This window comes from Schistocerca piceifrons, chromosome 9 (assembly GCF_021461385.2).
Source record: "Schistocerca piceifrons isolate TAMUIC-IGC-003096 chromosome 9, iqSchPice1.1, whole genome shotgun sequence".
Taxonomy (NCBI): domain Eukaryota; kingdom Metazoa; phylum Arthropoda; class Insecta; order Orthoptera; family Acrididae; genus Schistocerca; species Schistocerca piceifrons.
This window is the reverse complement of record NC_060146.1, coordinates 32,340,374-32,368,370: the sequence shown is the minus strand read 5'-3', so window position 1 is coordinate 32,368,370 and position 27,997 is coordinate 32,340,374. Positions and strand designations below refer to the sequence as shown.

Sequence of the window (27,997 nt, the reverse complement as noted above, 5' to 3'; positions counted from 1 at the left end):
AGATTAAGGAAAGGCAAACCTACGTTCCTAGCATTTGTAGACTTAGAGCAAGCTTTTGATAATGTTGGCTGGAATACTCTCTTTCAAATTCTAAAGGTGGCAGGGGTAAAATACAGGGAGCAAGAGGCTATTTACAATTTATGTTACTAAAATGTAGACTTTCACAGCCAGAAATATCATGTCGATTGTAATTATCCGGGCTGTTATGCCGTGGTCGGTTGATGAAATCTGTGGTGATTCCCAACGTTTCGTCTCTGACTGCGGGAGACCTCTTCAAGGGGGTCCGTAGCTTGATGGAAGGTCCAACACACACACACACACACACTGGCTCGCTACACACACACGCCGGCTCGCTACTGACTGCCGCTAAATTCCGTGTCCGCGCGCCCTCGCGTGACGTCACGTGATTTGAAAACGTCAGTGCAATTGGCCGCTGTCCGTCGCCGTCGATCGCCGTTGCCATCACCCAGTAGTGGACAGGTGGTACACATCTTCTTTAACACCGGCATCCATATACCGTTTAATTTGACGCCCTCCTCCTTTCGGTTGAAATTATTTGGGTGTTTAGCGATTTAGATTGCCTCCCTGTATAGCCTTTCGTAATATCCGCTCGTGGCCGTTAGTACTTGAGTCTCCTCGAAACGAATATTGTGGTTCCCAGGCTGGAAAGCATGCTCCGCAACAGCTGATCGTTCCGTTTCTCCTCTTCTACAATTTCCCTTGTGCTCTTCCAAACGTTTAGAAACAGTTCTTTTGGTGGTACCCACATAAACATCACCACAGCAGCATGGGATCCTATACACTCCAGATTTTTCCAATGGTTTGCGACCGTCCTTGGCAGGCTTAAGGTATTCCTGTATCTTCCTGGTGGACTTGTAAATTACGGTAATATTCCGCTTCGTCAAGATCCTCCCTATTCTTTCCGTTACATTTTTAACAAACGGCAGGAAAAACTTAGATTTTGCAGTAGCCTGTACGTCAGTATGATTTCTGCGTGGCTGCCTCAACGCACGTTTTATTTCGGCGGACGAATATCCGTTCTTCATTAGTGCATTGTGGAGATGTTCCATCTCAGCGTCGAGCAACTCAGGTTCACAAATATTTCTAGCTCTGTCCGCTAACGTCTTGATAATACCCCGCTTCTGTTGTGGGTGGTGGTTTGAATCCCGGTGCAAATAACGGTCCGTGTGCGTGGGTTTGCGGTACACTGAGTGGCCCAAACTACCATTTTCGTTTCTAAAAGAAAGGTGCAACTGTCATTAGACACGGTAGGAGTAGACTAAGCACTCAGGCTCCTAGTTCACCCCCTGCGGCTCCGGGGATTAGAATAGCCCCGAGGTATTCCTGCCTGTCGTAACAGGCGACTAAAAGGAGTCCCTCCCCCTCAAGGGGGTAGTTAGCGCCTGCGTCCGGAGAAGGACAGTTCCGCGACCTCTATTTGCGGTCATTTTGCATTTTCACTTCTCGTTTCTTCCTTCCTTTGGTTGGTTCCTTTCTTTGCTCTTCTCCATCTCACTGTCTTCCTTACTCTTTCCCTTGTCTTCTTCTCCTTGCCTTCTCATTGCCTTCTTCTCCTTGCCTTCTCTGGTCTCCGCCTCGGCGTTTGAGACAGCCTGTCCTCTCTCTCCCTCTCTCTCTTATTTTTCCTCTTCTTCCTTCCTCCCTGTGCGCGCCTGAAGGCCGACCCACGCATTCGCACGCGTAGCAGGTGACGGGGTAACGCGTAATTCCCCACCCTGGGTAGACAAGTAGGCACGCACGTACCCCCTGGTAAAGGCCAGGCCCAGGGAGGGGTGATTGCCTGAGATGATACCTTCTGACCATGCCGATTGGTCCCTCTGTCTGTTTCTCGGGAGGTGAGATCTGAGGTGTAAACATTCACCTAAGGCGGGAGTGCCCTCTGAGAGGGTCCTCACAAGGAAGGAGCGCGCCATCGGAGACGCTGGCAATCATGGGGGATTCCTCCGCAATGGATTTCTCTTCTTCTTCTTCTTCTTCTTCGTCTCTCTCGACTTCTGCCCATAAACGTAAACTTAACCAGCCACCAGTGACAAAAGTACTACCGCCTGCCCCACAGTTCCTCGTAGTTTCTCGATCTGAGGACGGCAAGGATTTTTCCTCTGTCAACCCTTTCGTTGTCCAGAAGGACGTAGATGCCATAGCCGGATCTGTCAAGTCGTGTACCAGGTTGCGTAATGGTACCTTGTTACTAGAAACTGAGAGCGCCTTTCAGGCACAAAAACTGCTTCGGGCCACACTCCTGTACACGTTCCCTGTCTGGGTGGAGGCTCACCGCACTTTGAATTCGTCTCGTGGTGTGGTATATACTAGATCACTTGACGGATTGACTGACGAGGAGATTCAGTCTTTCCTCGCTGAGCAGGGCGTGACGGCTGTCCATAGGGTCATGAAAAAGGTCAACAATGACCGTGTACCGACCCGGACACTTTTCTTGACCTTTGATAGTGTTAAGCTGCCGTCGCGCATCAAAGCGGGCTACGAGGCTATTTCTGTTCGCCCCTATGTCCCGACACTTACGCGCTGCTACCAGTGTCAGCGTTTTAATCACACTCGCCAGTCTTGTTCCAATGCGGCTAAATGTGTCACTTGTGGCAGGGATGCCCATGAGGGTGACTGTCCACCTCCGTCTCCTCGTTGTGTGAACTGTCGGGGTGACCATGCAGCGTCCTCCCGCGACTGTCCCATCTACAAGGAAGAACGCTGTATCCAAGAAATTCGGGTCCAAGAGAAAGTGTCCACCTCGGCTGCTCGCAAGCTATTTGCTAGTAGGAAGCCCACGCTGCTCCCAGCGGAGAAGTACAGTACTGACCTCGCCTCTCCTCGGACTACCAGGGAGGTGGCGACGCAGACATGCGATCTGACCTTCGGTACTACGGTCGTCCATTCGGCCAGTGCTAAGATCGCGCGGTCGACGTCTCCTCTTCCTCCCGCCACCCCTCCAACACAAGCACCTTCATCAGCTTCTGCCAAGACGAAGACCCAGAAATCAGATGCACGGGCCTTCAAGAAGGAACCGCCCCGTGCAGACTTCCTACGTACCTCGAACGCCCAGCCGTCGACGAGTACTTCCACTAAAAGACCTTCCAAGAAGGCTCATAGGAAGCACAGTTCTCCTTCTCCTCCACGGTGCATTTCTTCTCCTGCGCCACCCAGCGGTTGCCGCCCCAGGCCATCATCCGTTTCGCCTGGCCGCACCGCTGGTAGCCGAACATCTGGCCGTCCACCGGCGGAGGAAGCTCCTCCTCCCGGCCATCTTAACGAGATGGCCGATGAACCTATAGAACCAATGGACGATGACTGTCCGCCTACTGATAGCGGCGGCAATACTCGCTCAAAGCCAGACCCTCAGCGGCCTTTGAGGTGACCCCTTCTTTCATCTTCCTTTCCTTCTCACGATGGCACTTATTCACTGGAATATTCGCAGCATTCGCTCCAACCGAGAGGACGTGGAGTTGCTGCTCCGCTTGCACCGTCCGCTCGTCGTAGCCCTCCAGGAAACGAAGCTACGCCCATGCGATCACATTGCCTTGGCACACTACACCTCTGTGCGTTTTGACCTACCCCCTGTGGTAGGTATTCCGACTCACGGAGGGGTTATGTTGCTGGTCCAGGATGATATTTACTACGATCCCATCACATTGCACACCGGCCTGCAGGCAGTTGCCGTCCGAATTACTCTCCCCACTTTTACATTTTCTATTTGTACCGTTTACACTCCATCGTCGTCTGCCGTTACCAGGGCAGACATGATTCAACTTATTGCTCAGCTACCTGCACCATTTTTGTTAACTGGAGATTTCAAAGCCCACCATCCCCTTTGGGGCTCTCCAGCATCCTGCCCAAGGGGCTCCCTGTTAGCAGACCTTTTCAACCAGCTCAATCTTGTCTGCCTCAATACTGGTGCTCCTACTTTTCTTTCTGACACATCTCACACCTATTCCCATTTAGACCTCTCTATATGTACTACCCAACTTGCACGCCGGTTTGAGTGGTATGCCCTTTCTGATACATATTCGAGCGGCCACTTCCCTTGTGTCATCCATCTCCTGCATCATACCCCCTCTCCGTGCTCAGCTAGTTGGAACATCTCCAAAGCAGACTGGGGGCTCGTCTCTTCCAGGGCGACCTTTCAGGATCAAACCTTCACAAGCTGTGATAGTCAGGTCGCACACCTCACGGAAGTCATTCTCACTGCTGCTGAATATTCCATCCCTCACACTACTTCTTCTCCACGTCGCGTACCGGTCCCCTGGTGGACCGCAGAATGTAGAGACGCTTTACGTGCTCGTCGACGTGCTTTACGCACCTTTAAACGCCACCCTACAGTGGCGAATTGTATCACTTATAAACGATTACGTGCGCAGTGCCGCCGTATTATTAAAGAAGGCTTTCGCGGTCGCCTCCCTCTTTTTATTCGTTCCTTTTTAATGGATCGACAGTTCAGGGTACATGTGGGTTCTGTCCTGTCGGACACCTTTCGCCAGGAGAATGGGGTGCCACAGGGCTCAGTTTTGAGCGTCGCTCTCTTTGCCATAGCGATCAATCCAATAATGGATTGCCTCCCAGCTGATATATCAGGCTCCCTTTTCGTGGACGATTTTACCATCTAGTGCAGCACGCAGCGTACATGTTTCCTGGAGCGCTGTCTTCAGCGTTCTTTTGACCATCTTTACTCCTGGAGTGTTGCCAATGGCTTCCGTTTTTCTGCCGAGAAGACGGTCTGTATTAACTTCTGGCGCTACAAAGAGTTTCTCCCACCGTCCTTACGACTCGGTCCCGTTGCTCTCCCATTCGTGGAGACAACAAAATTTTTAGGCCTTACATTTGACAGGAAACTTAGCTGGTCTCCACATGTGTCCTATTTGGCTGCCCGTTGTACCCATTCACTAAATGTCCTCCGTGTTCTCAGTGGTATGTCGTGGGGAGCGGATCGAACCATCCTACTTCGCCTATATCGGTCGATCGTCCGCTCAAAGCTGGATTATGGGAGCTTCGTATACTCCTCTGCACGGCCGTCCATCTTACGCCGCCTCAACTCCATACAACATCGGGGTTTACGTCTTGCGATCGGAGCATTTTAAACTAGTCTCGTCGAGAGTCTTCATGCTGAAGCCGGTGGATTGGCACTGCCCTACCGGCTCGATATACTGCTTTGTCGGTATGCCTGTCGGCTACTGTCAATGCCCGACCACCCGTCTTATCGTTCCTTTTTTGACGACTCCCTCGATTGTCAATACAGGTTGTATGTATCTGCCCTGCTACCCCCCTGGAGTTCACTTTCGTCGCCTCCTTCAACATCTTGATTTTTCACTCCCTGCAACCTTTAGAGTGGGCGAGAGCCACACGCCACCTTGGCTCCAGGCTCAGGTTCGCGTTCACCTTGACCTCAGCTCGCTCCCAAAGGAGGTTACCCCCGGTTCGGTATACCGCTCCCGTTTTGTCGAACTTCGTTCGAACTTCATTAATATGACCTTCATTTATACAGATGGCTGTAAGACCAATGACGGGGTCTGTTGTTCTTTTATTGTCGGGGCACAAAGTTTCAAATACCAGCTCCATGGCCATTGTTCGGTCTTCACAGCTGAGCTCTTTGCCCTCTACCAGGCTGTTCTTTACATCTGCCGCCACCGACATTCTGCTTATGTCATCTGCTCCGATTCCCTGAGCGCCATCCAGAGCCTCAGTGATCCGTATCCGGTTCACCCTTTCATGCAACGGATCCAACGCTCTCTTCAGCAGCTGGTGGACGTCGGTTCTCCGGTTAGCTTTATGTGGGTTCCTGGCCATGTCGGTATCCCTGGGAACGAAGCTGCAGATGCCGCGGCCAAGGCTGCGGTCCTCCAGCCTGGGACAGCTTCTTGTTGTGTCCCTTCATCAGATTGCAGCAGGGTCATTTGTCGGCGCATTTTATCGCTGTGGCATGCCGATTGGGCTGCACTTACGGACAGCAAGCTTCAGGCCTTGAAACCTCTTCCCGCGGCTTGGACGTCCTCCTCACGCCCCTCTCGGCGGGAGGAGGTAGTTTTGGCCCGATTACGAATTGGACACTGGCGGTTCAGCCATCGCCATCTGCTGACGGCTGCGCCAGCGCCGTTCTGCCCATGTGGGCAATTGCTGACAGTCCGCCACATTTTAACGTCCTGTCCGGATTTTACTACACTGCGTCTTGATCTTGGCCTGCCATGTACTCTCGATGCCATTTTAGAGGGTGACCCAGGAGCAGCAGCTCGCGGTCTTCGTTTTATCAAATTGAGCAATCTGTCTAAGGACATTTGATTATGCTGTTTTTTTAATCCTGTGCCTGTCGATCTCTTATCGTGTTTTCCCTTTTAGTTGCTGTTTTAAACTTGTGCCTCGCGGTGCATTTCTAACGTAGTCTGGGCGCTAATGACCGATGAAGTTGTGTGCCCTAAAACCACAAAAAAAAAAGGCTCCTAGTTCTGTGCGTAGAAAACCGTGCACTGACTTCCGAACTTGTGACACGCACATAGTCCACCTGTGTTGATGAGTGGCATCATTATGAGTAAGAGAGTTTGGTGAGGTTTATGGGCCTCATTTCTGATGAAAAGCTCTCACAGCCATCACACGTTAGAGACCAGGGAGCACTGTCTCTCAAGCACTTGAACAACAGGCTTTGGACAGCACTCGTGCATACCTACTGTAACTTCATGAGACTTTCATTAGTTTTGGTGTGGATTATTAATTAGCAAGACCCTCACACCTAAAAATCTTGGGTATCGTCAGCCGTCGAGGACGAGGCCGACCACATTTGCCAATTTGCCAATAAGCCCCACCCAATTTCCAGCCTTCATTGTCAGGCTGATGAGCTACAATTATCCAAAGGCAGCTGCACACAGTATGTCAGGTGTGTTGATTCTCGTGCGATCCACGTTGCTAGTATTCCATTGTATATGAAACAGACTTCTTTAAATTTTCCACTAGTGCCAAGACCATTTGTGTTCGTGCCAAGCTCCGAGCAAAGTGTCACAGTGATAAGACATTGGACTCATCACAGTGGTAAGATATTGGACTCATTTTCAGGAGTCTGAGGCTCAAATCTCTGTCCAGTCACCTCGATTTACATTTTACATTGTTCCCATAAATCTGGTAAGACAAATACTGGGATGGTTCCTTTGAAAAGGAGATCACCCATATTCTCTGCTAAAGGGAGTAATGGGAGCCCAGACACACATGTGTGTGCTTCTGCATCAATTTTTTGTGTAGATAGGTGCACCATTCATGAATTCACACAAAGGTGGATGGCTGATAGGCCGATATATCAAAGCGAGAACTGTATGTCATCTGACTGCGATCTCAAAATCTTACGGAGTACTCATAATGCTGGTAAAACTTAGAGATAAAATCTTTTTTCTAGATCAAAGAAGACTTGTTGCATCTCAGTCCTGTGTTTCTGGCCACCGGTCGGTGTGTGATAGCTGTGTCGTGGCCAGAGGGAATACCACCACACCTGGTTGCGACGTGCTCGGCAGAAGTGCATAATGTCTGCAGAGACAAGATGCTGCACAAACTAGTTCAGCGAGAAGAGGGCCCTGCTGGGAAGGTGAGCTTTAGTACAGTAGTGTGCCTGATAAACTTTGTTACGTATGTGTTATATAACAGTTACTTGCAAGCAAAGATTATTTTTAGCTACATATTCGCCACTGAGCTCAGAGATTTCATTCCATTGGATTCCATTCCTTTCTATAAATCAGAAAAGAAATTGACATCTAGCTCTCCATATTATTAGTTTTTGGCACAGATAATCTACATCCGAGCCTAATGTTTTTTCTCAAAACTATTTTTTGATGTAAAGAAACAGAACAGAATCACATTTCAGTCAGATATGGTGAATACAGTAATGTAAGTGAGGAACCGTATTGAAGTCCATCACAAAAACAGATGTGTGAGCTGGCGTATTGTCCTCATGCAGAACCCTCTTTTGCATCATTCATTTATTTACAGATTGCATTCCATTAATCCCCTCGAGAAAGATAGTCTTTGGCAGTGTGGAATGAGCCATGTTGTACATTGTAAGTCAGAAGCAGCCACTGCAGGCAACATTGTGAATTATACTAACATTTCTTCAGATCAGGAAATAAGAGTCACAAGGGTGTAAATTTGGACTATTGAGAGGTTGAGGTATGCACTTCACATTGGTTTTTGCAAGAGATTGGTAACAATATTTGTGGTACCAGGTGTACCGGTATGAAATGAGAGTTAAGATACAAATGTGTCGATAGGGAACATTTGTTGTGACTGAGCCTTAATCTTTTTTGTTTGGTTGGTATGACATCTGTCAAAGATATTTAGTATACATCAAGTCATGGAACAAACAACATCATATGTTTTCATCATGTTAACAATGTCGAATTTTGTACCAGAAAGTGATGATTTGCGGAAAGCATTAAGTTTCTGTTTTCATTTTAAAAAAAGTGCTGCAGAGTCGCATCGAATGCTTGTCGAGGCAAATGGTGATCATACTGTATCAGAAGCAACGTGCAAAAGATGGTTTCAACGGTTCAGAAATAATAATTTTGATGTAAGAAATGAAGAACGTGGAAGACCACCAAAAAAGTTCGAAGACACCAAATTGCAAGCAATATTGGATGATCATACTTTGAGTCAGAAGCAGTCGGCAGCAAAGCTAAATGTTGCACAACAAACAATTTCTGACCGTTTGAAAGCTATGGGAAAGATTCAAAATTGTGGAAAATGGGTGCCACATGAATTGAATGAAAGACAGATGGAAACCCGAAAAACCATTTGTCAAATTTTGCTTCAAAAACATGAAAGAAAATCAATTTTTCATCGAAATGTTACTGGTGATGAAAAATGGATTTATTTTAAGAATCCTAAATGGGAAACATCGTGGGTAAATCTGGGACAACCATCAACATCGACTGCAAAACGAGATCGATTTGGCAAGAAGACAATGCTCTGTGTTTGGTGGGATCAGAGCTCCTAAAACCCAATGAAACTGTGAGTACTAATCGCTACAGACAACAAATGATCAATTTGAACTATGCATTGATCGAAAAAAGACCAGAATGGGCCAGAAGACATGGCAAAGTAATTTTTTTACACGACAATGCACCTGCACACAAAGCAAAACTGGTTCAGGACACAATCAAAACACTTGGCTGGGAGCTGCTACGCCACCCGCCATATTCACCGGATTTGGTCCCTTCAGACTACCATTTGTTTTCATCAATGGGACACGAACTGGCTGAGGTACACTTCGATTCCTACGAAGAAATCTAAAATTGGGTATCTGATTGGTTTGCTTCAAAAGACGAACATTTCTTTTGGCGTGGTGTCCACAAATTGTCAGAAAGATGGTTAAAATGTATAGAAAGCAATGGTCAGTAATTTGAATAAAATGTTTTTACTTTCAAATTCAAAATTAGTGTTTCATTTTCACAAAAAAAAACGCGCATTTCATACCGGTACACCTGGTATGTGGTTGGTTGTTCATTACTGTTGCACAGCATTCAGCCTGTATCGTGGATATATAGCCTTTTTCATCTAATGTGGACTTACAAACTTTTTCAGGATATCTGTGTCATATTGTCAAGTTGTTGATGTGTGTACAGATAGAACATGCTGGTAAACTATTCCATGAACATAAAACACTGAGATGGCCAAAACTTTCCCAGCAAAAGCAACAACTTTTCCTTTTTTGGGTCTTCATGATGGAAATTTCCACACTGAACTTCGCTCTTTGCTCTCAGGATCAAAATGACATAGCCTAGTTTCATCAGCAGTGTTTGCCTTTGAAAGATACTGTGGATCTCTGTCTAACATCAATTTTAACTCCATTCTGAAGTACACACAAATGGTCTTTCATTCGAGAATCGACATTCTTAGAACCCACTGCACACAAACACATCTTGTGTAAACTTTCTGTCACCAAGTTGTAGATGGCACCCAGTGAAATTTTCAGTATTTCAGAAAGTGTTCATAAAGCTATTCGCCAATCGTCTCTCACAATGGCACCAGCAATGCTAATGTTCTCTTGTGTAAGAGCAGTAAGTGGAGTGCTGGGTCCTCCTCCTTTTGAAACTGATTGTCTACTCTCTGCAAACATATTAAACCATCTTCCAGCCATGCTATGAGGAAGAACAGACTCTTCATAGGCCTCCTGTAACATCATATGGGCCTCAGCTGAAGGTTTGTTGAAATGAAAGCAGAATTTCAAAGCTGGATGTTGTTCATCGCATGTCACCTTTGTTGTTGTGGTAGACAGTGTAGCAGATCTTAACGACTCTACATCAAAGACTTAATTGAAATGCCGAAAATTTGCCTCTTGTGTATCACTAACTATGGGAATTTCATTTTTCTAATATTTTGAAAAATATGAAAACGATGTGCAACTCACTCTTGTTCCTCTTCCTGTTTGAGTTTCTGCGTGCATATTTTGTTGGCGTAATTTTATGGTGAAATAAAATTAAATGTTCGTTCCATAAAAACACGGGAGAACTGCCGGATATCAGTAACGTTCTGCCACGATATTTCAGCGCAGAGTCTTCTGGCCATCTTCAGGTGAATGCCACTGTAGTAGTACTGGCGAGTACGCGCTGAGCTCCGCTATTTAAAGCCTTCTGAGGTGACATTGCTCATGCGCTTCTCAGCGTGCGCGTTCATAACGGCTCCGTGCGCTGCGCCTCGCGTCCTCCACTGTGAAAGCCTGGCGTATCGGTGTCAGGTCGATTTCCATCTTTATGCAGATAACTACGTCGACTACGAAGTTTCTCTATAACAGGATTCCAAGAAGAGTTCAGCTGATAACTGCTATCTCGATTGATGAGAGTCTCGTTGTCAGACAATCTTATTTCCTCAGATTCATTGATAATCGAGCTCCAAAAGTTTGATGTATGGGCTAAAATTTTTGTGTCGTCGTAATTCATGTAATGGTCTGTGGAAATACAATGTTCGGCGATTGCGGACTTAGTGGGTTGGAGAAGGCGAGTATGCCGTTGGTGTTCCACAATGCGTTCCTGCACAGTTCGTGTCGTTTGCCCTATATATGATTTGCCGCATTCACACGGAATTTTGTAAACACCTGGTTTACGCAGGCCCAGGTCGTCTTTAACGGATCCCACCAGTGATGAAATTTTGAAAGGACGATGAAGATTACTCTCACTTGATGCTTTCTCAATATTCTGCCTATCTGTGAAGAAATATTCCCAATAAATGGTAGATAAACAGTCGACCTGAAAGCCGCCTCCTCTTCCTTGTTCCGTCGTTTCTAGGTCTTCATCACTCTGTTCACTTGCCTAGGTGAAAAGCCATTCTTCAAAAATACTTTTTGCAGGTGTTCCAGTTTCGCTTGAAGACTGTTGGCGTCAGAGATAGTATGGGCACGGTGGACCAAGGTTTTGAGAACGCCCATTGTTTGTGCTGGATGGTGGCAACTAGTAGCTTATAGATATAGGTCTGTATGAGTGGACTTTCTGTACCCCGAGTGACCAAGTGTGCCATCACTCTTCCGTTGCACCAAGACGTCTAAAAATGGCAGACAACCATCTTTCTCTATCTCCATGGTAAACTTTATGTTTTCATGTATGGAGTTCATGTGACGTAAAAATTCTTGGAGACGGTCCAGACCATGAGGCCACACTATAAAAGTGTCATCAACGTACCGCCAAAATACTGTCAGTTTAAAAGTGGCAGAGTCGAGTGCTCTCTCCTCAAAATCCTCCATAAAAAGATTGGCCACCAGGGGAGACAAAGGACTCCCCATGGCGACACCATCAGATTGTTCGTAAAATTTGTTGTTAAATATAAAATATGTAGAGGAGAGAGTGTGCTCAAACAACACACACACACACACACACACACACACACACACACACACACACACACACATATACATCCATCCACACATATACAGACACAACCAGATAAATATGTCTGCTTGTGTCTGTATGTGTGTGGATGGATGTGTGTGTGTGTGTGTGTGTGTGTGTGTGTGTGTGTGTGTGTGTGTGTGCGCGCGCGCGAGTGTATACCCGTCCTTTTTTCCCCCTAAGGTAAGTCTTTCCGCTCCCGGGATTGGAATGACCCCTTACCCTCTCCCTTAAAACCCACATCCTTTCGTCTTTCCCTCTCCTTCCCTCTTTCCTGATGAGGCAACAGTTTGTTGCGAAAGCTTGAATTTTGTGTATATGTTTGTGTTTGTTTGTGTGTCTGTCGACCTGCCAGCACTTTCATTTGGTAAGTCACATCATCTTTGTTTATATATATTTATACTGTACGAAAGGGCTGGCAGCTCGATAGAAACACAAACAGACACATACATACACGCAAAATTCAAGCTTTCGCAACAAACTGTTGCCTCATCAGGAAAGAGGGAAGGAGAGGGAAAGACGAAAGGATGTGGGTTTTAGGGGATAGGGTAAGGAGTCATTCCAATCCCGGGAGCAGAAAGACTTACCTATATATATGTATATGTCAAACGCTCTAAGGAGGAAGGGGGACAGGGGCCACCACTATATCTAGTATTGCCACGGTTTGGAAACACCGTTGATGCAGTACTGATGCACAGTCTGAGTTGTAGTGGAGAGTCTCCACGTGACCCGTGTCCACTTTGTGATTTTGCTGTTTCCTCTTTGTTTATTGTTCTCACATCAAATGAAAACAAAATGGATTTCTGGCTTTTATTAATCTTTTCCACTGAGGCAGTCAATTTATTTGAAACAAAGTTTTTAATTCTACACTATTGGCCAGTTTCAACTGTTCGCTGCATTTCAAAAGTGCATCTTTTCATCTTCTAGCATGTATGGCATTATGCCACGATAAAGAACCAAACATGAGATAATACAGTACTGGTACTCCAAGAAAATTTACGTACGAATTTGGACATACGAATATGCACTGTAAACCGAGTTACGTATTTTAGTATGGTTCACAAAATTCCGATGCTCTTGGAGTATCCTCTGATGTCTTGTTTCTTTTATGATGTAATGTAAGATCTTTTAATGTTTTACATGTACGAACATAAGGGCTTCCTTTGTCATTGTTGCTGGGCTCTCTGGCAATTGCTGAAATGGACTTATTTCTAACAGGTCGCAGGAAAATATTGTGTATGGTTGTTTGAAAAGCGTTACTTTCAAAGTGAATTTCCTTTTATGCAAGCTGAACTATGTGCTAGAATGTACGATGAATTTCTTAAATCACAGAGCGTTTTGACTCATTTAAAACTCATCTCTTTAAGGATGACCACTTAGAAAAATTTCAAGCCCAGAAGATCAGGCATTTATGTCGTTATTAAAAATTTTACTGGCACATTTGTGTGATGTATCTTAAAGTGTAACACGCAAAAAAAAAAAAAAAAAAAAAATCTGTATTATATTGCGAAAGCTTAGCTGCTCTTGCAGTATATGTGAAAGCTTTGATTTTCTTGTAGCAACACTGTGTACATATATATTAACATTCCAGTTTGTGTACACGTGTGCTATTTAACAGCGTTATTGCTATTGGCTATTGGCTGACTACGTCGCGCATCTTGTGCTCTGAATATCTGTATCATCGGCCGGTAAGATCGTGTGACACGAGTTATGAGTGGCTTACAAAAGTGCATCGCAATCTCGATTTCAATACTTCACAAAATAACATGCGATGTTTGGTGCAATTCAAATTTATACTTTCGTAAATGAAAATACGCAGCGTTCCTGTTGCTGCACATCAAAGATCTATCCAAAGCTTTATATATAACAGCTTGGTTTTCTAAAGGGCTGGGAAATTCTATGCCGGTGTATAAAGCCATAATCATACAAAGGATTGATAAGTTTTACTGAAAAGTGTATTTTCACCCAGGAGAAAATGTGTTTTTAATCTGGAATCTGTTTTCTTGTCTGTGTATACACCCTGCTGGTGTATTCTCATGTGTCCTTCAGGCCTTCAGACTTGCAGCTTTTATTTCCCTCTTCAAGTAGGTTTACCACTCTTACGTAATTAATCATTCATCTTATGTAGCTGGACTAAGCCAATATGGTGTGGTAGTCCAAAAACAATGTATCACCTTGATGGTGTCATTATAATTTTTACCATAATTATGTTCGTAACATAGCCTTTCTTAGTTTTTTGATGCAGTGGACCTGCTGTGCAATGCCACTGATACGTGCTGCTTGACTTCTTCACCATCTGTGTATGGTAGAGGGCTGTAATAGAGCTCTGATCTGCAAAACCTATGAAATGACACAACCACATTGTAATAACTTTTCTGTATTTCTTTGCTCATATACAACACTTACAAAGCTGGGTGAACAGGTCTCTTGTTAATTTGCAGATTGGAACAACACCTCTGAATGGAATCTTACATGGAAAACCCCGCTTCACACCCCCCTCAGATTTAGTGATAAGATAGCCTGTGAAGAAGGTGTACTGAACTGTAAAAAAGAAAAGCAAAATAAGAACAGTGAACGGTCCAAGAACAAGGAAAGCAATGAAGAGCAGGTCAAAACAGCAACGGCATCATGGGTAAGTGGTCATAGTGTTGGATTGCCAACTGGCTAAGCAGTGTGCAAAACAATTCCGTACCTAGAGGGAAACATTCCACGCAGGAAAAATATATTTAAAAACAAAGATGATGTGACTTACCATACGAAATCGCTGGCAGGTCGATAGAAACACAAACAAACACATACATACACACAAAATTCTAGCTTTCGCAACCAATGATTGCTTCGTCAGGAAAGAGGGAAGGAGAGGGAAAGAAGAAAGGATGTGGGTTTTAAGGGAGAGGGTAAGGAGTCATTCCAATCCCGGGAGCGGAAAGACTTACCTTAGGGGGGAAAAAAAGGACGGGTATACACTCGCGCGCACACACACACATATCCATCCGCACATACACAGACACAAGCAGACATTTGTAAAGGCAAAGAGTTTGGGCAGAGATGTCAGTCGAGGCGGAAGTAAAGAGGCAAAGATGTTGAAAGACAGGTGAGGTATGAGTGGCGGCAACTTGAAATTAGCGGAGGTTGAGGCCTGGCGGATAACAAGAAGAGAGGATATACTGAAGGGCAAGTTCCCATCTCCGGAGTTCTGACAGGTTGGTGCTAGTGGGAAGTATCCAGATAACCCAGACGGTGTAGCACTGTGCCAAGATGTGCTGGCCGTGCACCAAGGCATGTTTAGCCACAGGGTGATCCTCATTACCAACAAACACTGTCTGCCTGTGTCCATTCATGCGAATGGACAGTTTGTTGCTGGTCATTCCCACATAAAAAGCTTCACAGTGTAGGCAGATCAGTTGGTAAATCACGTGGGTGCTTTCACACGTGGCTCTGTCTTTGATCGTGTACACCTTCCGGGTTACAGGACTAGAGTAGGTGCTGGTGGGAGGGTGCATGGGACAGGTTTTACACCGGGGGCGGTTACAAGGGTAGGAGCCAGAGGGTAGGGAAGGTGGTTTGGGGATTTCATAGGGATGAACTAAGAGGTTACGAAGGTTAGGTGGACGGCGGAAAGACACTCTTGGTGGAGTGGGGAGGATTTCGTGAAGGATGAATCTCATTTCAGGGCAGGATTTGAGGAAGTCGTATCCCTGCTGGAGAGCCACATTCAGAGTCTGATCCAGTCCCGGAAAGTATCCTGTCACAAGTGGGGCACTCTTGTGGTTCTTCTGTGGGAGGTTCTGGGTTTGAGGGGATGAGGAAGTGGCTCTGGTTATTTGCTTCTGTACAAGGTCGGGAGGGTAGTTGCGGGATGCGAAAGCTGTTTTCAGGTTGTTGGTGTAATGGTTCAGGGATTCCGGACTGGAGCAGATTCGTTTGCCACGAAGGCCTAGGCTGTAGGGAAGGGACCGTTTGATGTGGAATGGGTGGCAGCTGTCATAATGGAGGTACTGTTGCTTGTTGGTGGGTTTGATGTGGACGGACGTGTCAAGTTGGCCATTGGAAAGATGGAGGTCAACGTCAAGGAAAGTGGCATGGGATTTGGAGTAGGACCAGGTGAATCTGATGGAACCAAAGGAGTTGAGGTTGGAGAGGAAATTCTGGAGTTCTTCTTCACTGTGAGTCCAGATCATGAAGATGTCATCAATAAATCTGTACCAAACTTTGGGTTGGCAGGCCTGTGTGGCCAAGAAGGCTTCCTCTAAGCGACCCACAAATAGGTTGGCGTACGAGGGGGCCATCCTGGTACCCATGGCTGTTCCCTTTAATTGTTGGTATGTCTGGCCTTCAAAAGTGAAGAAGTTGTGGGTCAGGGTGAAGCTGGCTAAGGTAATGAGGAAAGAGGTTTTAGGAAGGGTGGCAGGTGATCGGCGTGAAAGGAAGTGCTCCATCGCAGTGAGGCCCTGGACGTGCGGAATATTTGTGTGTAAAGAAGTGGCATCAGTGGTTACAAGGATGGTTTCCGGGGGTAACAGACTGGGTAAGGATTCCAGGCGTTCGAGAAAGTGGTTGGTGTCTTTGATGAAGGATGGGAGACTGCATGTAATGGGTTGAAGGTGTTGATCTACGTAGGCAGAATTACGTTCTGTGGGGGCTTGGTAACCAGCTACAATGGGACGGCCGGGATGATTGGGTTTGTGAATTTTAGGGAGAAGGTAGAAGGTAGGGGTGCGGGGTGTCGGTGGGGTCAGGAGGTTGGTGGAGTCAGGTTAAAGGTTTTGTAGGGGGCCTAAGGTTCTGAGGATTCCTTGAAGCTCCGCCTGGACATCAGGAATGGGATTACCTTGGAAAACTTTGTATGTGGTGTTGTCTGAAAGCTGACGCAGTCCCTCAGCCACATACTCCCGATGATCAAGTACCACGGTCGTGGAACCCTTGTCCGCCAGAAGAATGATGATGGAACGGTCAGCCTTCAGGTCACGGATAGCTTGGGCTTCATCAGTGGTGATGTTGGGAGTAGGATTAAGGTGTTTTAAGAAGGATTGAGAGGCAAGGCTGGAAGTCAGAAATTCCTGGAAGGTTTGGAGAGGGTGATTTTGAGGAAGAGGAGGTGGGTCCCGCTGTGACGAAGGACGGAACTGTTCCAGGCGATCCAACTCCCCAAGACACTATCCAAATTGAACCCTGCCTGGAACAGTTCCGTCCTTCGTCACAGCGGGACCCACCTCCTCTTCCTCAAAATCACCCTCTCCAAACCTTCCAGGAATTTCTGACTTCCAGCCTTGCCTCTCAGTCCTTCTTAAAAAACCTTAATCCTATTCCCAACATCACCACTGCTGAAGCCCAAGCTATCCGTGATCTGAAGTCTGACCGTTCCATCGTCATTCTTCCGGCGGACAAGGGTTCCACGACCGTGGTACTTGATCGTCGGGAGTATGTGGCTGAGGGACTGCCAAGGTAATCCCGTTCCTGATGTCCAGGCGGAGCTTCAAGGAATCCTCAGAACCTTAGACCACCTACAAAACCTTTCACCTGACTCCATCAACCTCCTGACCCCGCCGACACCTCGCACCCCTACCTTCTACCTTCTTCCTAAAATTCACAAACCCAATCATCCCGGCCGTCCCATTGTAGCTGCAGTCTCCCATCCTTCATCAAAGACACCAACCACTTTCTCAAACGCCTGGAATCCTTACCCAGTCTGTTACCCCCGGAAACCATCCTTGTAACCATTGATGCCACTTCTTTATACACAAATATTCCACACGTCCAGGGCCTCACTGCGATGGAGCACTTCCTTTCACGCCGATCACCTGCCACCCTACCTAAAACCTCTTTCCTCAGCACCTTAGCCAGCTTCATCCGGACCCACAACTTCTTCACTTTTGAAGGCCAGACATACCAACAATTAAAGGGAACAGCCATGGGTACCAGGATGGCCCCCTCGTACGCCAACCTATTTGTGGGTCGCTTAGAGGAAGCCTTCTTGGTCACACAGGCCTGCCAACCCAAAGCTTGGGACAGTTTTATTGACGACATCTTCATGATCTGGACTCACAGTGAAGAACAACTCCAGAATTTCAGACTTGTGTCTGTATGTGTGGATGGATATGTGCGTGTGTGCGAGTGTATACCTGTCCTTTTTTCCCCCTAAGGTAAGTCTTTCTGCTCCCGGGATTGGAATGACTCCTTACCCTCTCCCTTAAAACCCACTTCCTTTCGTCTTCCCCTCTCCTTCCCTCTTTCCTGATGAGGCAACAGTTTGTTGCGAAAGCTTGAATTTTGTGTGTATGTTTGTGTTTGTTTGTGTGTCTATCGTCCTGCCAGCGCTTTTGTTCGGTAAGTCACCTCATCTTTGTTTTATATATATATATTTTCCCCTCACAATACTATGAACTGTCTATATAGTCACTAAAATGTTTCTCTTTCTGTAGTCTTGGCAGTTGTCATATTGTATATTGGTTATAAAATATCCGTCATGTGGTAAGAATATGTTACCATCACAAGTAAATGTGATGAATAGTGAGAGCAGGCAAGATACCATGTAGATGTCTCACACAAATGTAAACAACAAATAAACGGGTGTGAATAATGTTACAAAAAAGGAATAAAAGTACCAAAACTTCGAAAATGGAACACAGCTTCAAGAATGTTAAAAAGATATGTGTTGACAGAGCACAGAGAAATTATGCAATTGTGAAACATGTGTTCATTTGTTGCAGCTTATGTGGCCAACTATTATGTTTTCATCATTTCCTTGGGAGTGATCACATTCATACAGACACCTAAATTGGGGAAGGAGGCATGTCTGTCACATGCCAGGATTTCAAATTAGGTATGTCGGTAAAAGATTCCAATTATATGACACAAGTACTGTCACTGATGCTGTGTGTGATACTCCAGACATGTCTGCCAGTGAGGGATTCGGTTGACACGTCTCCTTGTCATCAAACGTTTGCAGCTCCCATTCGAAAGCCATTTCCTTTTGGCTGCTAATACAGTAGTTGGGCGGAATCAACTGTCATTATAGAACCCTTCCATAAGCCTCGCTGTTGACATTACACCACGGCACAGCCACACATTTGAATACAGGGAAATAGAACAGGTTTTTGACATGAGGTGTGACGGTGCTTGCCTGCTTTGGTTCTTCATTTGTTGTCCTCGGTGTCGATGTACTGCATTACTACACTGGCTGAAAAATGGATCGTGGAAGTAAAACTACTGTCTACTGTAAAAGGTTTAGTCGACAGATGTACATTTGCATTTCACAGTCTTTTACTTTCAGTTTTCACAACCCAAATAATACTCAATTATATGGCCAGTGCACTAGTGTTTAACTTTCGATAAGCTTCATTAATAGGTTGCAGGCGAACATCCACATACTGCTGTAATAGTTTCCTGTTGAACATCTATGAGCAGTAAAACCCTAACCACAAAGTTCACAGTTCTTGAAGAATATAAAGGTACTTGTGGAGCAGACACTTTCATTGTTTTGACACATGGCCTAATTGTGTTACACTTGTTTCGCAGTTAAGTTGAAGCATTGTTCTTGTTCTAACCAACGCTTGTCTCACGTCTGAAACTCGGTCGTGGACTGACTGTCTCAGGGCCAACTGTCTCAGGACCAAAAATTGGCCCTTTATACAACCTCACAATAATAGGTGCTGAAACTACACATTGTTCTAAGTTAAATTTATAGAAATTACAATTAAAACTTAACTCATTAAATTAACTGAATACATCAAAAAATTCCGTCTTTTTAACAGTTTCTTCTACTACAAGGGTTAGACCGAATTATCTGTTTAAATTGTGAAATTAACAGATATTGTTATACAAACAATACTTTTGACAGAACTGTTAATTACTTTGGAATTAATTAAGAGCTGGTTTGCTAACATGTATCTGACTAGAGCCAAATAGATACTTTAAGAATACCAGCATTTCGTCTTCAAAATTTTTACAATTTTTACAGAATTTATATTTGTTTATATGTCAACAATAGAAATGGGTCAAATGGCTCTGAGCACTATGGGACTTAATTTCTGACATCATCAGTCCCCTAGAACTTAGAACTACTTAAACCTAACTAACCTAAGGACATCACACACATCCATGCCCGAGGTACGATTCGAACCTGTGACCGTAGCGGTAGTGCGGTTCCAGAATGTAGCACCTAGAACTGCTCGGCCACTCCGGCCGGCTCAACAGTAGAATTTAAGTTACGAAACAGTTACCGATTTCACCCTATAACAAACGATACTAAGTAGGCATGGTCAAAATAAATTAGAAAATCAATTACTAACAGAAAACTAAGCACAAAATTAGATCTGGTGTTATTTTCTTTAAAACTGAGAGCCAACCATTCTCTTTTATGAAAATACAGATTACACTCATGTATGTCAATGGTAATTAGTAATAAGTGAAAACATTAATTTTAAGGAGGCAGGTGGCAGAATAAGAGGGGGAGTAAAATTATCCCAGCATGCTTTGTCACAGAGGGAGATTTGAACATAGCTCACCCAATTGCAGTCCAAGACTGTGACCACTTAATCATGATGCCATTGCTCTCTTAGGCTCTACTATATATGACTTCCTGTCCTTGGACTATTCACCGTTTCTGTTTCGCTCTCTGTCTCAGTACAGTAAACCTTCTTCCTGTTTTCATGCTTGATCAGCGTTCAGGTTTTGACGGGCTGTCCACGGGGGAGGATGTAATGGGGAGTTTCCCTTGTTAGACAGAGGGGTGTTTTATGTTATGTGTACATCATTTCAACCGTTCTTCGGGTGTTGACATTGCCATCTGCCCCTTGATTTGCAAGATACTGCTAAGCTGAGATACCAAAGCACAACAGACTCCTTCACAGCAGGTGTAGATGGTCAATCACGTAGGCGCCTTGGTGACATTCTGCACTCCCCAAATCTGCACGTACATCATCCCGGCACGTGCACAGTGTGAAATTCTCTGCATACTAACTACCTAAATAACATTTTTACATGGACATCTTTCATTGGCTTGTGAGAAAGAAGTGAAACATGTTATTCTGGATGAACAACATGTCCCACCATACTTTGAACGTGCTCCTGGTCATATATATTATTATTATTTATTTTTTGCTCTTGGGAATAGTTTCCTGCAGGTTGTTTTCATTTAGCAAAACTTACCTGTATTTTGGGACTTAGTAGAAAAAACAGAAAAACCAATATGGACCAAGGAAAGAAAGACGTAATTATAACCAGAATAAGGATAAAATGCAAGTGTGTGACACACGTAACCTGGCGATGGACAGATGAAGTCTGTTGTTTTATTCCAAAAGTGAACAAAACACCCAGCTTATGGCTTAATGGTGGATGGATTTCTCCACAATGATAGAATTACCAGATAAATTGTAAATTTATATCTGTTATACAAGGAGTAAAACTAATTTCTATGTAGAGTGTTTTTGGTTCAGAATGAACATTTATATTCTGGAGCAAAAATCCAAAACATTTTCGTATTAGATATCGGGCACAAAATTGTAAGTCCTCATATTTTCAGGTATAAACTTAAAGCATACTTCAAATGGGTGCTGTCCCAGGGGTCAGTGTTACAGCCACTCCTGTTCCTTACTTACATAAATGATACGCCCTCTAGTATTGAGGTAACTCTAAAATATTTCTGTTTCCTGATCACACAAGCTTGGTAGTAAAGGATGTCATGTACAACATTGGGTCGGTTTCAAATAGTGCAGTTCATAACCTAAGTTCATGGCTTGTAGAAAATAAACTACTAAATCACCATAAGACTCAGTTTTTACAGGTTCTTACACACAATTCAACAAAACCTGATGTTTTAATGTCACAGAATTGGCATATGATTAGTGAAACTGAACAGTTCAAATTTCTAGGTGTTCAGATAGATAGTAAACTGTTGTGGAAAGCCGACATTCAGGATCTTGTTCAAAGACTTAGTGCTGCCATTTTTACTATTCGAACAGTATCTAAAGTGAGTGATCATTCGACATGAAAATTAGTCTACTTTGTTTATTTTCATTCACTTATGCCGTATGGTATTATATTTTGGGGTAACCGTTCCCAGTCTAAAAGGATATTTTTGGCTTAGAAAAAAGTGCTTCAGGCAATAAGCGGTGTAAGTTCACAAACCTCTTATTGAACGCTGTTCATGAGCCTAGATATTTTGACATAGGCCTCTCAGTATATATTTTCCACACTGTCATTTCTTGTTAACAATGACAGCTTATTCCCAAGAAAAGCAGCTTGCATCCAGTTAATACTCAGCAGAAATCAAACCTGCATTGGATCAGACTTCTTTAACTCTTGTGCAGAAAGGGATTGCAGTATACTGCTGCAGTCATTTTCAATAAGCTACCACAAGAATTCAAAAATCTTAGCAGTAATCCACACGCTTTCAAGTAGAAACTGAAGAGTTCCCGCATGGGTCACTCCTCCTATTCTGTTAGAGAAGTTTCTTGAAAAATTAAGCTTATTCTTGTTGTAGTGTTGATTGCGTTTACTTAAACTTATGGTTTGACATTTTTCAGGTTCATAAACATTTTATTTTTATCTGTTATTATTTTTGCGTTGTAATTTCATGTACTGACACGTTCCATGATCTTGGGGATTTGCTCCTCAGTTTTGTCTTGCAGACCTTGACATATAGATAAATAAATTAGTACCAATATGATATACAAAACTAAGTTTACATGAATTTGCAGACAGATGGCGCGCACAATTTCTCTTCCTTAGGTTGCCTTGATGGCTGTGATGTCTGGGCGTGCATTTGGTCACAAAGTTAATAATAAAATACAAAGTTTCCAAGTCGAGAACAAATGGACCCTGTACTAAATGGGATAAGTGCAAGGGGGAAAGAAATACAGAAGATACCTTAATATCAAAATAAGAATTCACTTGAGAAAGCTTTAAAATTTCTAGGAGACAGAAGGCTCTAAAGTTTGGGCATATTTCCAGTGCTGTAATAGATTGATTTAAAATAGAAAAAAATAGATTTAGGGACATATTTGGGATTGCGGTGCAGGTCACTCAGACCCCATATTGAAAGGGACTCGTGTTGCTGAGCCATAACAACATAAATACTGGCCAATCGATCCCTGTTATTGTAGTTTTACAGACTACTTTTATTAACAACTCGTGTAATGGGAATATTTGGGCCTGGGCGAATTAAGTTAACAGAAATATTTATATTATACGGATATATAATTTTACCAATATACATCAGCTGATTGTTGTTCTCGAAAGCAGTACATTTACATTTTAAAGCCATCAGAATCAGGATTTTTATTATCCTGTAACATACAGAGTTAAATCACAAGATGTAATGTACGGCGACTCGTCATTACTGCAACTGCAATTTATGTGTATTACAGAAACAATACTTCTTAACTTATAATTGACAGAGACTGTGTGTAGCCTAACAACAGTATTACTGTAAAAAGAGAGAATAATTACTACAGTCATTTATTAGACATAAGACTTCTAAGCTTAATCACCTAGTGGTGCAGTTCTTTTTGTTATGTCCATGCTTGCTACGAAACTGGGATGAGAAATTCTGCCTTCTGAGAAACAGGAAAAAAGGTGTCTTGCACAAGGCAGAATTTCTCATCCCATCTCGTAAGTTTAATTAAAAATAACATCAGCCGCTTGCTTTGTTGATCAGATTGTCATTAAGAAATTATTCTAAGGAATAATAACATTTCTATACTAACAATTGTCGTAGTTTTTGCTTTAGTTGTCCCATCTCCATGCTGAGGATCTATTTCTTTTTTGAGTGATGTAAATTTTCATGCCCATATATTCTGGGGTTTGTGCAAACAGATTTAGTGGGAAACACAAAATTCTCCTTGTACCTAGTACCATATTGATGTTTAAAGCCTATGAATAACAATGGGCTACTGTATACAAAAATAATTAGTTCATAAATGTATAACCATGGAGCACTTAATATCTTTAATTTTCTTAACAGTGGGCGACAGGATACTTTCGGTTTTGCATTAGGCATATTTCTAACAAATTATTTTTGTAAATTTAAGATTCTAGTCATTTTGCTTGTGCCTCCCCAAAAAATAATGCCATACCTTATAACTGATTTGAAGTAGCTGTGGTAAATTATTTTTCTTGTCTCCATGCTAGTTGAATATGACAGAATCTTCATTGCAAATGTCAGGCTGTTTAGTGTACTTGCTAAATACACACATTAAAAAAAGTTTTGTGTCACCTCGGTTCCGAGCATTCCAGAACCTATAGAGATCAACATCATCATCATCATCATCATCATCATCATCATCATCATTTCCACCCTTTTTATTGATAATGAAAACCACACATTGCATATTGTACCACCATACAGCGAGACCTTCAGAGGTGGTGATCCAGATTGCTGTACACACTAGTACCTCTAATACCCAATAGCATGCCCTCTTGCATTGATGCATGCCTGTATTCATCATGGCATACTATCCACAAGTTCATTACAGCTTCGTCGGTCCAGATTGTCAGAGTGGTTGGTGGGTCATGTCCATAAACAGCCCTTTCCAATCTATCCCAGTCACGTTCGGTAGGGTTCATGTCTGGAGAACATGCTGGCCACTCTCGTCAAACGATGTCGTTATCCTGAAGGAAGTCATTCATAAGATGTGCACGATGGGGGCATGAATTATCGTCCATGAAGATGAATGCCTTGTCAATATGCTGCCGATGTGGTTGCACTGTTGGTCTGAGGATGGCATCCACATATCGTACAGCCATTACGGTGCCTGCCATGACCACCAGTGGTGTAGGTCGGCCCTGCATAATGCCACCCCAAACCAGCAGAGAACCTCCACCCTGCTGCACTAACTGGACAGTGTGTCCAAGGTGTTCAGCCTGACCGGGTTGCCTCCAAATACGTCGCTGGTTGAAGGCATGTGTGACACTCATCAGTGAAGGGAACGTGATGCCAGTCCTGAGTGATTCAATCGGGATATTGTTGGGCCCATGTGTACCACGCTGCATGCTTTCGTGGTTGCAAAGATGGCCTCACCTTAAACGTTGGGCGTGAAGGTGCGCATCATGAAGCCTATTGTGCACAGTTTGAGTCGTAACACGATGTCCTGTGACTGCACGAAAAGCTTCAATCAACATGGTGGTGTTGCTGTCAGGGTTCCTCCAAGCCATAATCCACAGGTAGCGGTCATCCAGTACTGTAATAGCCCTTGGGTGGCCCGAGGGAGGCATATCATTGACATTTCCTGTCTCTCTGTATCTCCTCCATGCCCAAACAACATCGGTTTGGTTCACTCAGAGACACCTGGACATTTCCCTTGTTCAGAGCCCTTCTTGGCACAAAGTAACAATTCAGACAGGATTGAAACACGGTATTGACTGTCTAGGCATGGTTGAACTACAGACAACACCAGTCATGTACCTTCTTCCTGGTGGGATGACTGGAGCTGATTGGCTGTCGGACCCCCTCCATCTGATAGGTGCTGCTAATACATTGTTGTGTACATCTTTGGGTGGGTTTAGTGACATTTCTGAACAGTCAGAGGGACTGTCTGTGACACAATATCCACAGGAGTTGTGCAGAACTTTTTGTGATGTGTGTAGTTAGTGTGTGAAGACCAGGATAGATTTTGGTCAAAATGTATGCTTAAAAATTTAACACAGTCTGATTCTTTCAGTTTTTGGTCTCTGTGACTAATGTGGAATTCTTTTATCTTAGAGTTTGTAGTTTGAAACTGCAGCAAATGTGTTTTCCCAATATTCATTTTCAGCCCATTTAGCTGGAACCGGTTTTCCAAATTCTTTAGTAGTTTTGTGACAGTTGTAGGAATTCGTTTGGAGTCATTGCTTTCAACAAGGACAGAAATATCATCAGCAAATAAAACTGAGTGTGAATTTATGTGCAGGGGTAGATCATTTACATAAAGTAAAAACAAAATTGAACCCAGAATTGAGCCTTGTGGAACACCTTGAGAAATAATCATCCATTCAGAGAAGGAATTTCCCTTACTTGATGATATAACTACCCTTTGTTTTCTGTTTGTGAGGTATGATCTGAACCACTCTAAAGCACAACCCAAAATTCCATACCTTTCTTTTTATGCTGGAGCAAGTGAGGTCACTTTTCTCGTCTTGTTTAAGGCAGAACTGACTTTTTCACAAACTCATTAGTAGCTTCTATTGTACTCTTGCCTTTCTGAAATCCATATTGATTATCTGAAATTATGTTTGCATTCTCTATAATTTTTTTTTTAATTTGTGTTACCACCATTTTTTCAAATATTTTTGAAAAATCGGGAGAATAGAGATTGGGCTGTAGTTCCCCATGTCTTCTCTCGAGCCTTTCTTAAACAAAGGCGTTACCTCCTCATACTTTAGAACATCTGGAAAGTGGCCTCCTTCGAGCAATTTATTAATTATTGAGCAAAGAGGGTGAGTTGTTATTCTGGGAGCTGCTTTAACTACTTTGGTAGGTATGCCATCCCACCCAGAAGAATCTTCCCACCCAGCAGAATTTTTGTTTTGTAGCTGTAATATAGTTTTCTCTACATATTTCACTGAAATTTTCTCAAATTTGTTAAAATATTCTTCTGTCTTGTCTTAAATGTACTTTCTCTGCATAAGCATGTACATTTACATCTGATTTAGATACATTAATAAAAAAAAGTGTTGAATAACTCTGACATCTGAGCCGGGTTTGTTGCAATTTTACTCCCCACCTTAATTTTGGAAATATCTTTGCTGTCAGTTCTAGTACCCAACTCTTATTTTATGATGGACCATACTACCTTTGATTTGTTTTCATGAGCTGAGATGTATTTATTGCTAACCATTTCTTTCGCTGCTTTCATTACCCTTTTAAATATGCTTTTTATAGTGTTTAACATAGTTAATGAAAACAGGGTCTTTGTTGCATTTCAGTTCCTTGTGCAGTGGCTCTCTCTCTCTCTCTCTCTCTCTCTCTCTCTCTCTCTCTCTCTCCCCGTCTGTCTCCTTCATTAGATATTTGTATTTCAGCAGTTATCCAATTTAGCTTATTAGACACTGTAAGTGAAAATGTTTCATTAAATACATGTAAAAAAATTTCAGAAAATTTGTTAAAATGTACAGAGATTGGAATCTTGTTTTGGACTTGCCACTCAACCACTTAAATTTAGAGCAGAACAATGTTTAGATGTCAACAGTAAAACGTCTTTTGCTGAAGTTTTTCTGGTACTTTGTTGATTTGTTTTAATCATTTTAATAAATAAAAATGGTCCGAAAGTCTTAAATCTACACATAGCTTCCTTGCATCATCGAATTTATAATTTGTTAAAATGTTATCAATACAGGTTTCTGGATTGTCCATTTCTCTTGTGAGTTACATGAAGTTTGTCTTGGACCCAAATTTTTGGATTAGGTCCATAAACTGCATTGAGTCAATGGTTTCATTTGATAAATTTATATTGAAATCAGCAGCTATTAAAAACTTTTTCTTTGTGTCATTACTGACTTTCTGTAAGGTCCCATTAACTTTGGTACTGCTACACCTGGAATTATGTATATTGATATAATGACAATATTTTGTTTTTCTAATACAACTGAGCAGCTTTCAAATACACCTCTTCCATTTAAAACATTGAAATCATCTTTCACTTTGTATTTTAATGAGCCTCAATGGGTACTATTTGTTCTACAGAAACTTGAGGCTACGTTGAAATTGCTTAGGTTATTTAAAATTGTGACACAATCTTTTGAAAGCCAATGCCCATTTAAACAAATAACTTTCATGTGCACTTTCCAGAATTGAGTCTTTATTCTTAATGATCAATATTTAGCATGGAAATATGTATTCTTCAACTCTTTGTAACTGCAACCTATGTTCCATGATGAACCTAACTTTTTTTTAACAGTGGAAAATCCAGGATGGAATGTAACAATATAGCAGAGGTCGCAGATAGGCACAACAAAAAGATTTTCACATTTAAAGCTTGTCAACACACACACACACACACACACACACACACACACACTGCAGTCTCAGGCAATTGACACCACACTATGAGCAGCAGCACTACTGCGTGATTGGTGTGGGCGGAAAGGTGGAGGCTGAGGCGGGGAGGAGTAGGGATAGTATGGTGGGAATGGCGGACAGTGAAGTGCTG

General features: G+C 43.4%; 1 protein-coding gene across 3 annotated transcripts in view; it reads left to right on the top strand.

The window, feature by feature from the left end:
* LOC124716893 overlaps positions 1–27,997 on the top strand; it is a 155,013-nt gene that overhangs the window by 97,301 nt on the left and 29,715 nt on the right. For 2 of the 3 annotated variants that reach the window (XM_047243448.1, XM_047243449.1), the window contains exon 3: positions 7,397–7,582. In XM_047243448.1, coding sequence (XP_047099404.1) covers positions 7,397–7,582 — 186 coding nt within the window. Of the gene's footprint in view, positions 1–7,396; positions 7,583–14,311; positions 14,503–27,997 lie in introns of all 3 variants that reach the window. The other variant, XR_007005661.1, reaches the window with a different exon arrangement.